At 41.5% G+C, this 16,428-nt stretch overlaps 1 protein-coding gene across 2 annotated transcripts in view; it reads left to right on the top strand.

Annotated features, from left to right (window-relative positions):
• FRAS1 (Fraser extracellular matrix complex subunit 1) overlaps positions 1–16,428 on the top strand; it is a 452,974-nt gene that overhangs the window by 409,932 nt on the left and 26,614 nt on the right. For both annotated transcript variants that reach the window (XM_023222483.3, XM_023222482.2), the window contains exons 62-67: positions 2,633–2,820; positions 3,942–4,217; positions 6,473–6,705; positions 8,595–8,755; positions 11,009–11,223; positions 14,492–14,642. In XM_023222483.3, the coding sequence (XP_023078251.2) occupies positions 2,633–2,820; positions 3,942–4,217; positions 6,473–6,705; positions 8,595–8,755; positions 11,009–11,223; positions 14,492–14,642 (1,224 nt within the window). The remainder of the gene's footprint in view (positions 1–2,632; positions 2,821–3,941; positions 4,218–6,472; positions 6,706–8,594; positions 8,756–11,008; positions 11,224–14,491; positions 14,643–16,428) is intronic.

The raw sequence follows: 16,428 nt of genomic DNA, 5'->3' as shown, positions 1-16,428 counted from the left end.
ATGTAGTTTCTTCATAGCATTGATGGTCTTTACAATTTGTCATGTTTTTGCAGTAGTTGGTCAGGGTTGTTCCTTTCCATGTTTAGTGCTTCCTTCAAGAGCTCTTGTAAGGCTGGCCTGGTGGTGACAAAATCTCTCAGCATTTGCGTGTCTGTAAAGGATTTTATTTCTCCTTCACTTATGAAGCTTAGGTTTGGCTGGATATGAAATTATGGGTTCAAAATTCTTTTCTTTAAGAATGTTGAATATTGGCCCCCAGTCTCTTGTGGTTTGTAGGGTTTCTGCCAAGAGATCTGCCATTAGTCTGATGGGCTTCCCTTTGTGGGTAACCTGACCATTCTCTCTGACTGCCCTTAACATTTTTTCCTTCATTTCAACCTTGGTGAATCTGACAATTATGTGTCTTGTCTTGAGGAGTATCTTTGTGGTGTTCTCTGTATTTCCTGAATTTAAATGTTGGCCTGCCTTGCCAGGTTGGGGAAGTTATCCTGCATAATATCCTGAAGAGTGTTTTCCAACTTGGTTCTATTCTCCCCATCATTTTCAGGTACACCAATCAAATGCAGATTTTGTCTTTTCACATAGTTCTGTATTTCTTGGAGGATTTTTTCATTTCTTTTTAATATTTTTTTCTCTAAACTTGTCTTCTTAATTTATTTCATTAATTTGATCTTCAATCACTGATATCCTTTCTCCCACTTGATCAAATCGGCTACTGAAGCTTGTGCATGCATCACGAAGTTCTCATGCCATGGTTTTCAGCTCCATCAGGTCATTTAAGGTCTTCTCTACACTGTTTATTCTAGTTATCCATTCATCTACCCTTTTTTCAAGGTTTTTAACTTCCTTGCAATGGGTTAGAACATGCTCCTTTAGCTCGGAGAAGTTTGTTATTACCGACCTTCTGACACCTACTTCTGTCAACTCGTCAAAGTCATTCTCCATCCGGCTTTGTTCCATTACTTATGAGGAGCTGTGATCCTTTGGAGAAGAGGCACTCTGGTTTTTAGAATCTTCTACTTTTCTGTTCTGGTTTCTCCCCATCTTTGTGGTTTTATCTACCTTTGGTCTTTGATGCTGGTGCCTATAGATGGGGTTTTGGTGTGGATGTCCTTTTTGTTGATGTTGCTGCTATTCCTTTCTGTTTGTTAGTTTTCCTTCTAATAGGTCCCTCAGCTGCAGGTCTGTTGGAATTTGCTGGAAGTCCACTCTAGACCCTGTTTGCCTGGGTATCACCAGCAGAGGCTGCAGAAAAGCAAATATTGCAGAACAGCAAATGTTGCTGCCTTATCCTTCTTCTGGAAGCTTCATCCCAGAGGGGAACATGCCTATATGAAGTGTCTGTCAGCCCCCACTGGGAGGTGTCTCCCAGTTAGGCTACACAGGGGTCAGGGACCCACTTGAGGAGGCAGTCTGTCTGTTCTCAGAGCTCAAATGCCATGCTGGTAGAACCACTGCTCTCTTCAGAGCTGTCAGACAGGGACATTTAAGTCTGCAGAAATTTCTGCTGGCTTTTGTTCAGTTATGCCCTGCCCACAGAGGTGAAGTCTATAGAGGCAGTAGGCCTTCCTGAGCTGTGGTGGACTCTGCCCAGTTCGAGCTTCCCAGCCAATTTGTTTACCTACTCAAGCCTCAGCAATTGTGGATGCCCCTCCCCCTGCCAGGCTACAGCCTCACAGGTCAGTCTCTGGCTGCTACGCTAGCAGTGAGCAAAGCTCTGTGGGTGTGGGACCCCCCCCCCGCCCGAAGCCAGGCATGGGAGAGAATCCCCTGGTCTACCCGTTGCTAAGACCATGGGAAAAGTGCAGTATTTGGGCAGTGTCCCGTTTTTCTAGAATGTACCTCTAGTTGAGGTACATTCTGTCACAGCTTCCCTTGACTAGGAAAGGGAAATCCCCTGACCTCTTGCTCTTCCCGGGTGAGGCAATGCTCCGCCCTGCTTCGGCTTGCCCTCCATGGGCCGCATCCACTGTCCAACCAGTCCCAATGAAATGAACCAGGTACCTCAGCTGGAAATGAAGAAATCACCTGTCTTCTGTGTCAATCACACTGGGAGCTGCAGACTGGAGCTGTTCCTATTCAACCATCTTGGAATGGTCCCCCAAAGTGGGTCTTTAAGGCTTGAACCCTCACCCATTCCAGGTCACTCATCCTCCATGTTACCATCTTTGTGGAGCCTGGCTTAGTAGATAACCTTGAGCCATTTCTTCTCAGGAGACAGCGTTGAAGGGTATCTGTATGTGCAAGCCCTCACAGCCAAACAGGAGCTCATGCAAAAGTGTAAGGGGGAAAGAAAAATTAAGCAAAAAAACTCATAACCAGGGTGAAGTGTATTTTGGATCATAGATTTTTATTACTGCCAGCCAGTGTCAGGCAGGGGCCATTAATCCTCATATGGTGTTGAACAGTAAATCTGCAATACTGAGCCTCTACCACAGGTGGAATTTGGTCTGTAAAAAAGATTCCTCACTTGAGATGGGGCTAAAGTGATTAGTAGCCACTGCATTTATAGAACACTGCTAAAAAGAAAGAACATATTTTAACATGATGTCTCAGCAGTGCCAAGCTGCACTCTCTTGGGTATGTTTCCTAATGAAGCCTTTGCTCTCTTTTTGTTCTGTCCTTGTTGAAGGTGTGAATCATATCTTTTTTAAAGTTGAGATCCTGTCCAATGAAGACCGCGAATGGCATGAATCTTTCTCATTAGTCCTTGGCCCAGATGACCCAGTGGAAGCAGTTCTCGGGGATGTGACTACTGCCACAGTGACGATTCTAGACCAGGAGGCAGCAGGGAGCCTCATATTGCCAGCACCACCCATTGTGAGTTGCTTGACCCAAAGGATTGCTGTTTTACGTCTCAGTGACTAGTAGATGAGAACTTAAGAGAAGTACTCTATTTCTTTATTCTTCTAACACAGTGGTTCCCAACCCGGAGCCATCTTGCCTTCCATTCTCCCCCTTCAAGAGGACATTTAAGCAGTGTCTAGAGAAATTTTTGGTTGTCACAGTCGTCACACCAGGTGCTACTAGTATCTAGTGGGTAAAACCAGGTATACTCCTAAACATCCCATAATGCGCAGGGCAGCCCCCAACAACAAAAGGAATTATTTGGCACAAATGTCAATAGTGTTGAGGGTAAGAAACCCTGTTCTGACCTAAAAGTAAGACCAAATCCTGTTGGTGTCTTAGTCTGATAAAGATAGAAAATACAATACAATTGATCTTATCATTTCTTTGATGGGACTTAGAAGAGTAAGAACGTAATACTACCTCATATCTATTATCCCACATACTCACCATATTTATATAATTCAGTACCTGTGGGAAGGTAGTACCATATTTCCTAACTTGGGGTGAATAGAATGAACACACTGTCCTTACAATTAAGAGGAAAACACCTAGAGGTTGCCAAGGAAAATGTAACCCATAATTGTGAAGCAATCAGAAGAAGTCTTCTAACTTCTGCTAACTAGTCTCATATGTTAGAAAAGAATGACGATTATTTCCAAATGTGTCTCTTATTTGGCCGTGGAAGAAATATACCACCTCAATTTACTCTTATTTTGCCAAATGTTCTACTATATACCATCAACTATTTAATGCAACTTTAAACTAGCAACTGTTATTCATGATACAGCTTTGGTTCCAATGTGCAGGAAAGTCAGAGTATTTCTTTACATGAGTAATAGGGCTCTGATTTAGGAATAAAATTAAAAGGATAGTAACGTTTCTAGCCCAGCCAGTAGAAGGATCTTCTCCACCACTAAAGATCTGCAGTATCTTTTAAGGATGCCTGGCAAACAATTATAAAAACTTCTCCTGTTATATTTTAAAGAATCCCTAGACACTAAGAGATCTTGTGGATCTCTAAAGAAGGGGGCCTTAGTTCTCTGATCTTGCCGATACCCAACCTGAACTGAAGCTTTGTTGCTCTTTCGCAGGTGGTCACACTTGCTGACTATGACCATGTGGAAGAAGTTACCAAGGAAGGAGTCAAGAAATCCCCCTCCCCAGGCTACCCGCTGGTCTGTGTCACCCCCTGTGACCCTCATTTCCCCAGATATGCTGTCATGAAGGAGCGCTGCAGTGAGGCCGGCATCAACCAGACATCTGTGCAGTTCAGCTGGGAAGTGGCTGCCCCCACTGATGGCAATGGGGCCCGGTCTCCCTTTGAAACCATCACTGACAACACACCATTCACCAGTGTCAACCACATGGTAGGTCTGGGGGTCTGGACCTGGTTCTCCCTCTCTAGGTGAGAACTGGTGTTGTTCTTTGTTACTCAGATAATCAAATTCCTCATGGTCCATGCATGGCATTTGGAATAAAACAAATAAACAGGTGCACAGTCTTTACTCTTATACATAAGAAAAGATTATATGCTGTAATAGAAACCTAAGCTGGTTAGAAGACCTGTTTGCAAATCCTGGTGCTGCCTGTGTTAAACTAAGTAATGTTAAGAGGTTACTTAATCTCTCTGAGTCTCAGTTTCCTGATCTGCAAAGTAATAATTCTTCTGCTTAGCTACTTTACGAGGTCATTGAAAAATGTGACCTATAAATGACAAAGTCAGTGAAAAACTCCAGGTAGGCACTGTTGATTACTATTAACGTATCTTCAATCGTTCCATAAGTATTAGCACATAAACTCCTTACAGACATGAACCAAAGTTTCTATAATGCGGTAGAAATGTGGCCCAAAATGGCCGGCACATCAATGGCACATAGAGGGGACCAGTTATTAAATAAAAGAGTAGAATCGTTGCTGAATGATCAGCACTTTACAAAGCTCTATGGGAGGCCATGAAAAGACATTTGTGCAGCAGTTGCTGTCCTCAAAAAGCTTAGAGACCAATACCCCGACACCATCAGAGAACAATGAATAGTATATTTTCCCAACCTTAACAAACAGTCCACCACAGTGATCCTGCACATCACACTGACAAAACTGATTCTCTTCCAAAAGTGAGCTGAAAGCCGTTGAGATTCAGGCTTAGTATAGTACCTGCCGTGTAGTAAGCATTCAACAATTCTTGCCTAAAATTATCTCACTGAAAGATTTTAGACATCAGAGATATCTTTCAGACCAAATTTCTCTAGATTTTCCTGTTTATTCCACAATTTATTCCCACTGTAATAAGAGCTTCACTGGAATGAGATAATAGCAGAGGAAAGCCGTTAGACATAGATGGGAGGCTTTGGATAATGCAGGGTCATTCATACCCACTCTCTTTGGCACAACTTATTCAGAAAGGCCTGAAGAGCAATTCTTTTGCAACACAACCTAGCTCAAATTTAAATAGTCTTCTCTATTATTAAAACATCAACATGGCAAGACTTACCAGCTTGTTGTTTCTTAAGTATCTATTTCTCTCTTCAACAAAACCGTAAAGGAGGTTTGATCTGGTTGGAGCCAATTGCACATTTTTAACAGAAAAATTTACGAGTTTATGCTTCAGGTTTCCTTCTTGCAATGAATTTGTGACTAATACCCTTTACCCTAGATTCCTTTGCTTTATCTTGATTTCTTCAATTATTTATTTAATGCCATTCTATTATATGCATTCTTGTAGGATGCTTCAAATCCCTTCTGTACTAAGTTCATGTATATATAAATAAGTAAAGCATTGGCAGCTACTTTAAAAAAAAAGTTTAATGGAAAAATCTTCTTTAATTTTTAATGGACTTCAGGGAAAATTGTTTTCACGGGTAAAATTTGTAAGTTTGTGTGATTGCTTTGTGGGAGGTCTGTGGCACACAGAACTACTGATTAATTTTTCTTGTTATATACTTCCCTATGTAAATGCACACATTTTCATAAAGAGTCCTGGTGACCTACATTGCCTCTGCACAGATTGAGTTAGGCACTCTTAGGGCTTCTGTATGTTTGGGGACTTGGAGGAATCTGTGGAAAGACCTTCAAAGGCTAGAAGGTGTCAGAGGTCAAGTTCTCAGCTTCAAGCCTGCATGTTACTATAGCCCTTGCAGTGTGTGGTCACTGGGTAGGGAGATGGGATGGAGGGAGGATAGCAGTAAGATAAAAAGACCATGATAATTCCTGGGAAGGAAGAATGTTTCCTCTGTCTCCTGACATTATGCTCTCAGCAACAGTGACTTGGAGGCCAACCAGTCTTGCTGGAAGCCTGAATAACACTTGGGTCGTCTTTCTGCTGAGCCTAGTATATTAAGAGAACAATACTATTAATGGAAATCACTCACTGTGGGTTCATGCTCCATGTCTGTCTAATTGTTCATTGACTATCTTACCCCCTTAGGCTATAAGTACTCAATGATCTGTCTTGAGTGTCTGGTTCATAGTTAAAAGTCAATACTTACGTGATGAATGAATGACTAGATGGAACAATCAATGGATGGGTGGATGGATGACCTTTACAGATTACCTTTAACCAGATCATATAAGGAGCTGTTTAAGTAGGGTACTCACATTGGAAGTGATTTATTCTCCCTGGTAGGTCCTGGACAGCATTTACTTCAGCCGGAGGTTCCATGTGCGTTGTGTGGCCAAGGCTGTGGACAAGGTGGGCCATGTGGGGACCCCCTTAAGGAGCAACATTGTTACCATTGGAACAGACAGTGCTATCTGCCACACACCAGTGGTGGCTGGGACATCCAGAGGCTTCCAGGCTCAGTCCTTCATCGCAACCTTGAAATACCTCGATGTCAAACATAAAGAGCATCCGAACAGGTCAGGCAGGTGGTGCCTTCCACCACGCATAGGTTGAGGTGAATCTCAGGTCTCCTTTGTGTGTTTCCCAGGATGATCAATAAGTGATGCTTCTGCACAATGAAAATGTGATGATGAATGTGTCAGTAAAAGTTTAAATCTGTGAAGATCCCTCAAGCTCGGGCCCCCTGCCTATCTTCCTAGTCTTTCCCTCACCCTCTCATTTTTACCTGCCAGTCCAACCACAGAGAATCATGAGTAACTTCCCAAGCACTACAGACTCTTACAAGTTGCATACGTCTGCCATGCTGTTACCTCAACTCTCCCCAGCCCCCTTCCACTGGCTGGAACCCTACTGTCCTACAATACCTACCACATGGCATCTCTTCTAGGGAAATTTCCATCATCTCCCCTAATTTAATTTGGAGGCTTCCCCTTCTAGCTTCTCTGGCACCTGTATATGCTTCTTGTAGAAGATTATTAGCATTCACTCTCTCTGTCCTTTAGTAGATGGTAAGGCCTGAAGGCCAGAGACCATGAGTTTGTATTTTGAGTATCCTCTGCCCAGTATAGGCATCTAAGAGGCACTCCTAAATATCTACTGAACAAATGAATAATAATGTAGAAATTAGGATATATTGGACTTAATTTTTTCTGTGCCACCATGATGGGAAACGGATGTTTTCATTTTTGCACAGCAAAAAAGAATTTGTGTATGCTATGCATATTTATTAAACACTATAGTATTTAAATGCATGCCTTTATAAACAACTCCATTGCTCATAAACTCAGAAAAATGAGTTCCTTTATATTGAATAAAACATGTTTGAATGAATATGCACACACTTCTTTCTTTCCTGACACAGTAAAATGTATCTTAGTGACCCCTTCCTAGAAAAAAGACCCTCCTCTTCACTTCCAAGGTTCTGATTCCTCTTAAAAATGTGGCTCTGTGCTCAAGAGACAAGCTATATAAACTCAAAACACACTGTCAATAAACACACTCAAAATTTAAACTGCTACAATGACAAAAAAATGCAATGCATAAGTACAGTTCTGTCGTGTCGCAGTCTTAACCAATGTTTATTAAGCTCATTTCTTATTTAGAATTGTATACTATGTGCTCTGGAGAAACAAAAGAAGTGAAGGAAATGCTCTGTGTCCTCATAGTGGGGAGGCAAGATAAACAGAGTCTGAAAACATTGGAGAAATAGTAGCCAACATAAATAAGTTGCACATTTCCTGGTCCAAAGGCTGCCTAAGAGCTGAGGATGTAGATCAAGGAACAGGACACTGCAGACTCAGGCTGGTAGGGCTGGACGTGTGGTGTTGATATGACTTACAGGGAGACTGGAGAGAGAAGGCTGTTTTCAGTCAGGAGAGAGAGTATGAGTAGCTGCACATTGTAATTCCTCAGATTTGGCTGGGTGGAGGAATTGGTTTTAGAGTTTAAAAGCTCAACGATATATTTTGGACTCAAATACTTAAAGAAATGTGAGTGTCAAGCTTACCTAACTTCCATAAACATTCACTATGACAGAGCAGGGGAGCGGGCCCTCTGCAGTCACTCAACTTCAGCTCCTGAAAAAACAGAGTTTCCATTAAAAAGCAAAGGAAAGCTTTAAAGTAATTTGTGGTTGTGATGTTATCTTTTCCTGTATAGAAAAAAAATCTATAATTCTAGATTACTATCAGTCCTGTGTCTGGCCGGTCTCTTAGAGGGAAGCAATGATACTATGTATATATGTATACCCCCTGTTCAGACAGAAATCCTACCTGGAAAGCTTCAGGAAGGAAAAAAAAATGGCAGTTCACTGGTGAAGACAAATTAGGTGATGAGAAAGAAGTATATCCTATTGACCATTTATAGCAGTCAGCTAAACATTTATTTCTGCCCTTTTTCCCCCTAGAATCCACATTTCGGTGCAGATCCCACACCAGGATGGAATGCTGCCCCTTATCTCCACCATGCCGTTGCACAACTTGCATTTTCTACTGTCTGAGTCCATCTACAGACACCAGCACGTCTGCTCCAATTTAGTTACCACCTATGACCTGAGAGGCATCTCAGGTGAGATTGACGAGTTCCGGACTGGTCTTTCCATGCTAGCCCAGTGCAGTGACTTTCAGGATATGCCAGAGTGAGGAGAACTGCTTTTCATGTTTTCTGGTTCTCAGAATCCACACATTAGTGGTTTTCTTTCCTAGCACACATGCACATTCCATTAGCTCAGACAATGAAGTGGACAGAAAGAAACAAGGACTTTGGAATCACACTGGTTCAAATCCTTATTCCACTGAACAAATACAGTTTGACCTTTCTGAGCCACTGTTATCTATAACATGGGAGTAACACTTGTTACCACTCAAGATGAGGATTAAATGCATTGACATTTTTAAAGCACCTACTATGGTATATTTTAGTGTCTTCATTCCCTTAGAGTGAGCATGTTTACACTGGTGCTCCAAAAACCTGTTACAAAAAGCTAAAGTGAAGATGCTATAGGATGAGTTCTCCAGAAGCAGGAGCTGAGATGGAGTCTGGAGTTACAAGATATTTATTAGGGATCAATACTTATGAAAGAGAAGGAGCGAAACAAGATTGGGCAGAGGGAGAAGTCAAGCTGCAATGCAGGCTGAAAAGGCCATCTTGGCCATGGCAGGGAGCTCTGGAGAGTCTTGTCCTACTTCCAGCTGATACAGCCAGACCCTTATAGCCTACCTAGCTTAGTCACTGAATGCAGGCTGCCCCGCAAGGGCATGACCTTGGGCTGAGCCAATGTGCAGCTGACGCAGAGCTGAAGGAGCTGACAGCTGAGGCAGCGCATCTCTGTGTTCACCACAGCAGACATTTGACTTTACAAAGAATTCTGTCCGTTTCCATTTACCTTAGCAAGCGCACATTACCTGCGTATTTCCTCCTTTCACAAATGATGAATCATTTAATAGTGTTTTTGAAGACAGAAATGCATTCATATTCTCTTTCATATTCATTAAGCATCACTTTTGGTCATGATGGTCTTTATACAGTAGCAATTGGCTGAGTACAAATTATTTGTAAATCACTGAGCTACATATGAAAGTTTAATTGGTCCACATTTGTAGCTAGTGGAAGAGACATACTATGTTTAAATACTAAACTTTGCACCTTTTCCTACTTAAAAGCAATTAAATTCAAGACATGTTAATTGAGTACCTAGTCATCATGGGACAGAGGGCTGGGTGCTGCGTGTCAAGCATTCTAATATATTTATCAACCCTTTTAAAATAATACAGTCGCTTTTAGTACTATACAATTTTAACCTGGCCAGGTGCAGTGGCTCATGCCTGTAATCCTAGCATTTTGGGAGGCTGAGGCGGGTAGATTGCTTGAGCTTAGGAGTTTGAGACAAACCTGGGGAACACAGTGAAACCCTGTCTCTACTGAAAACACAAAAAATTAGCCAGGTGTGGTGGCATGCACCTGTAATCACAGCTACTCAGGAGGCTAAGACAGGAGAATCACTTGAACCCGGGAGGCGCAGGTTGCAGCGAGCCGAGGTTGCACCATTGCACTCCAGCATGGGTGACAGAGTGAGACTCCGTCTCAAAAAAAAAAAAAAAAATTTAACCCTAATATTCTAAAATTGTATCTGTATTCAGCTCCCTACTATATAAAGTTCTCCCTTAATTCAGAGCCATTCACGTGCTTGGCAGCATTTGATTCAATAATTTTTGCCTGTCACAGGTGAGAGTTACAGGCATCATTAGTGAGCTATTTACTCATTAACAAAAAATTCAGACTTTCCCTCCCAAAGAGTTCAGAAACTATGAGCAAGAAGAAGTAGTCAGATGTAGGTGTGCTGGGTTTTTTTAATTTTTTATTGAGATGGGGTCTCAAAAAAGAAATTTTAAAAATCACTCTTAAAATAATAATTCCCCAGTGAATGAGCCATACAGTGAATCCATTTCTTCAGGACTGGTGGGGACATATATGAAGCACAGGACCAGACTTGCCAGGTGTAGCAGGCAAAGCTTCAGAGTGTTTTCCTTTCCAAGTTCTGCCGCCTTCATTCACGGTATCATTTGCTCACCTTTTCCTCCATGGTTCCTGTGGTGTCTTAGAGGTGGAGTCCTCCATTCAACACGTGGCAACAGCAGTTAGCAAGCGCTTTCCAAGATCCCTCACATTCTCCCTGCACGTTGGGAGCCCTGGGTTGCTTTGTTAGTAGGGTCGTAGGTGACTGAAAGTGCTTTTAGTGTGAAAGGGTGAGCTCTTCGCCCCACCCTGCTCCCTGGCGTCCGCAAACCAAGTTATCATTCCTCATTCTTCCCTCCCCGGCAGAGGCAGGGTTCCTGGATGATGTGGTCTATGACAGCACCGCCCTGGGGCCTGGCTATGATCGCCCCTTCCAGTTTGACCCCAGCGTGCGAGAGCCAAAGACCATCCAGCTCTACAAACACCTGAATCTGAAGAGCTGCGTGTGGACCTTTGATGCTTATTACGACATGACTGAGCTGATTGACGTCTGTGGGGGCTCTGTAACCGCCGACTTCCAGGTGGGTGTCCTAGGGCTTGTCTGAGGACTCTGCATATGGGTGCCATGGTCAACCTTGTTTGTTCCTGAAGCACTTCAGGTAGCACTTTGCCTCCAGAACTGGGCCAACCAACGAACAGAGTCTTCTTTGTAAGTCCCTCAAGCAAGATCTTGGCAGCACTGAAGCTAGAGAAGGCCGCAAAAGTCCTCTAAATCAAGTTAATGTGGAAAAATCTTACTATCTGGCATACTCACTTATATAAAAATCCAATATTTACTTCTCTAGGCATATATATTTTTATATTTATAATGCATATATTTTGGAAAGCCAAAACTATTTACATTTGATGCTAGGGTTATTACTACATTGATGTATTCTCTTCCCCACCTGGGAAAATGTGTCAGATGACACAACCTGTCTTTCAGAAGACAAAAAGAGCACTGTTGTCCTATGCATTGTGGAAAGATAATTGCTTAAAACATTTTGATTTCACACCTATTCCAAACTGCCAGCCCCTACAAAAATAGACACTTTCTAAAATATATATTATCATTAAACGTTAGTGTATTAATCTATTCTCACACTACCATAAAGACATACCAGAGACTGGTAATCTATAAAGAAAAGAGGTTTGATTGACTCACAGTTCCACACGGTTGGAGAGGCCTCAGGAAACTTATAAGGGAAGGGGAAGCAGACATGTCTTACATGGTGGCAGGCGAGAGAGAGCAAGCAAGAACAGGGAAAACTGCCTTGTAAAACCATCAGATCCCATGAGAACTCATTCACTGTCATAAGAAGAGCATGAAGGAAACCATGATCCTATCACCTCCCACCTGGTTCCTCCCTTGACATGGAGGGATTAGGGAGATTACAATTCAAGGTGAGATTTGGGTGGGGACAGAAAGCCTAACCATATCAATTAGTGACAATTGAAAAATTTATAGCAAGAAGTCATAGTCAGAGAAGGGCAGTTATATCAAAGGGCCAGTGAGGCTAGGCTAATCTGTCCTCATGGGAAAATTAATTCTAAAGCAGGTTCTATCCAATTTTGAGCAGTTATCTCAATGAGCTGAAAACTAGTTAGATGTTTGTTCTTAATTTCAAATCAGGTTTATCCTCATTGAAGGAGAGAAATTATAGAGGGATTTAGAGTAATCATTTAGAGAAAGTGTCTTTGATTAAAATGTGTCATTTTCTGGTGCCTCTCAGCCTGGTTTCCTCTCATTTTGTGTGCACTACTGCCATCTACTGAAGAGAATTTTAAGGCATTCATAGGTTTTCCGTTTCTCCGATTGCATAACGTTTCATTTTGGAAAATGCAAACCTAAGTGATTTGTTTTTTTCCGGGCCTCTCAAAAATTAGTATTCTCTGTTCTTTATGCTTTTGCTGTAATTACATGTTTGAATATTTTTGTTCAGAATATGCTTAAAAACCTCAAAGACAAGGATTTCTTATATGTATATATCCCACTTTTAAACCAACACAGAAAAAATATATACACAGAAGTATTTTGTTGTTGTCTATTTCTTTGAAAATAATTGAAATTACTGACATATGGTAGGAAGAATATAGAACTTAGAACTAAGGCCTAGTTGGTACCTTTCGCTATCAAATCAGCAGTCTTGGGCAAGACATAACCTCTCTGAAACTCATCTGAAATTGTACTAATAATCTCAGCATGAGAAGGTGCCTTTCACAGTGTGCCTGGCATGGAATAGGCATGCAGTAAATATTTGTTGTTTTTTTTTTCTTTTTAAAGATTAGTAAGTAATATCATGAGGGCTAAAGGAGGATAAACAAAAACAAACGAGGGAAAATTAATTTTGCCAATCAGCTAGAGAGTTTATCCAAGTTCCGGTAGTGTGATTGGAGTAGGTGTATTTAGCAAAACCAGTGTATAAGGGACAGAACATGGTACAAGGTCCAAATAAAATCTGGAAATTTTCTTTAAAAAGGAAATAAAAGGGCCGGGAACAGTGACTGACACCTGTAGTCTCAGCACTTTGGGAGGCTGAGGCTGGAGGATCACTGGAGCCCAGGAAGTTGAGGCTGCAGTGAGCTATGATGCAGTCGCTGCACTCCAGCCTGGGCTACAGAGAGAGACCCCATCTCTTGAAAAACGAACAAAGTAAGACATGTCAAAGTGGAATTTTTCAATGAGTATGGAGTTAGTTGAGTCTTTTGAGAAAGCTGGCATCAAATTTTAAATCCCTGACAATTTTGAATACTAAAAAAGAAACTTTAGAAAAATATTAAAGCATTTGGATTTTTCCTTAATTACCCATAGAAACACTTTATACTGTATTTTCAAACAAAAGAAAAATATAAGTCCCATAGTATATTGTAGTAATTAGCCAATGATAAAATCAAATTGTTTCAAACTAAGTTTTTTTGTTATAAATATATATATATATATATTTATGGAAGAAAGCATAAAAATATTTTTAAAATGTGTAAACCAACTCCCCACTCACACACACATATACAGCTATCTTCACCATAAAAGCTTCTGCTACCATTCTGTTACCTTTCCATCCAGTTTTGTTCATCACGTAGTAAAACAAAAATGATCGGGCCAAATTAAAAGCAGGGAAACAAATCTCCTTAGAAGGAATGTTCTCTTGGAAGTGGAAGTGTGAGGTGCTGCCTTTTCAAAACTCTTTCCAGAGCACTGCATGGGACAGGAAATTACTGAAGTACGTGCAGCTCTGAGCTGTCCATTGGTGAGCTTCCTAGATATGGTTTCAATGCTCGGGCCCTTTGTTCCTGGAGCAGGAGATTAGAGCACTCACTAAAACATCCTGAATTCAGCACAGGTTCCTCCCGGGCGTCCGGAAGTGGGCATCTTCCTGATGGTGGTTGACTTGGGCTCTCCTACGGGTCACTGGCAAATGGGCAACACAGGGAGTTTGTGCTGAATGGTAGATCCCCCATCCACCGGGTTGATCCTTGGGAATAATTGTGATATTCTAAAATTTCAGCCAGATGTCCTGGCAACTGAACAGAGCTCATTCTCCCACTTCAAAAGTATTTTTGTTCAAATGTCACCTCCTTAGAGAAGGCTCTGCACATGACCCTGTCTAAAGAAGCATTCTGGCCACTTTCTATTCCATTGCTTCCTTTATTTTTTTAAATTAGTAAGTGCAATCATGGGCACTTGCTTAATAATTATTGAATAAGTGTGCGACTACATGGGTGAATGAAAATGAAACCAAGATGCGGTGATAATATGCCTTTTCATCCCCGAGGAGAAATAACTCTGTGTGCTTACTGCTTCCTCGGCAGGTGAGGGACTCTGCTCAGTCCTTCTTGACGGTGCACGTGCCTCTGTATGTGTCCTACATCTATGTGACAGCCCCCAGGGGCTGGGCCTCCTTGGAGCACCACACCGAGATGGAGTTTTCTTTCTTCTATGACACTGTTCTCTGGAGAACAGGTATGCCCATTGACGCCTTAACTATCCCTTTAGTTAGGGCTTCACTCAAGCAAGATTAAAAGAAGAGTAGTGACTTTTAACAGGAGCTGCTTTTCTCATCCTGTTATCCCATAGACAAAGTGGGGCCACCTCAAGTCTGGAAAGTGAAGATCTGGGGCTCCTGAAAAGAATGATGTCCTTCTGTCCTGATGCTGGAAGGTCTCCGCCTAGATAGCTAAGGTCCCAGAGTAGAGGATAGCAAGTGACAGATGAGTCCTCTACTGCCCCTGAGGGATTCAGAGGGGTGTGTGTTCTTTTGGAGTATAACCCAAATAATCTTCATTTTCTCCTAGTGAAAAATGGTGTGGTTCATGTTTTTTACAAAGCAAAAGGATCTTCAAATCAGATGCATGGAAATGGAAAAATGTGTCAAGAGCACTTGAAATATTTATGTCAAGTAGCCCACTTTATTCATTTGGCAAAGCATCAGCTCTTTAATTGCATCCTCCAAAGAAGGAATTTTAACCTTCTGAAGTCAAAGGCTGTGATGCTGAATGTTTAAAATGACCTTTCCCTCAGGCTCATCCCCTTCCTGTCCTCTCTGGGAGGAGCCCCCAAGAACTAAGTGGGAGGCAGCCCTTCAGCTGGGAGCCCACACCTCACCCCCACCCAGTTTCCCCACCCACCTCCTCCTACTGCTTCCACATAGATGCTCCTTAAAACTCCCCAATTTTCTCCTCCACTATCTCCAATGGTTCTTGGTTATTTTTGTTTTTCTTGTTTTTTTTTTTTTTTTTCTCATTTTTAGTGTCCTGTACTTCACACACTACCCCAAACCTATTTCCCCAAACCCATTTCCCCTAAATTCTACTGCTCCCATCCTCCCTCTTTTCCTCTCCAGGGGTGATGTACTTTATCTGAGGCAAACATACTAAAAAAAACAAAAAACAAAAAAAACAAGAGTTTTCTTTTGAGAAAGCTTCATCTCTACTAATTGAAAGTACAGTCCTCATTCATATCTATTAGGGTTTGGTTCCAGGACCTCCCCCAGACACCAAGATCTGAGGACGCTCAAATCTCTCATATAAAATGGTGTAGTATTTACATATAACCTATACATATACTCCCTTATGCTTTAAATCATCTCTAGATTACTTATAACACCTAATACAATGTATATGCTATATAAATAGTTGTTACACTATATTGTTTAGGTATAACAACTATATACTATATTGTTTTATATATGTATACTATATATATATATAACAACTATATACTATATTGTTTAGGAAATAATGACAAGAAAAACAAATCTGTATATGTTTAGTGCAGATGCATTTTTATTCTAATATTTTCAATTTGAGGTTGGGTGAATCCACAGATGCAGAATCCATGATGTAGAACAGATCAGATACAGAGGGCTGACAGTGTAGTCCTTTCTTCTATGAAATGGCTTAGGCTCAAATCATTTTTTGCTTTGTATTACTCATGGGAAAATAACTTCAGGCAGCTTTCCCACTCTGGGTCAGATAATCCCTTGAGCTCTTGTTTTTGTTTTGTCTTGTTCAACTTCATGTTTCTCCTCCTTACGTTACCCTTTGGTTTTGGTCATTCTGAACTCACTGGGGACCATGACTGCAGTTTCCTTTACTAAAGCCACAGCTTTCTTGTGTCATGCTGGCTTTCTGTAAGCTTCCCTTTAATTCTCCTTTGGTTTGAGTACTAAATGTAGCCACCAGGACTTTGTTTATACCTCTGTTAAGTCCGGAAAGGTATCTTGGTGAGGAAAAGAAAATATAGTAGG

This window comes from Piliocolobus tephrosceles, chromosome 3 (genome assembly GCF_002776525.5).
Source record: "Piliocolobus tephrosceles isolate RC106 chromosome 3, ASM277652v3, whole genome shotgun sequence".
Taxonomy (NCBI): Eukaryota; Metazoa; Chordata; class Mammalia; order Primates; family Cercopithecidae; genus Piliocolobus; species Piliocolobus tephrosceles.
The sequence above is the reverse complement of the archived record's forward strand: the minus strand, read 5'-3'. Positions and strand labels throughout refer to the sequence as shown.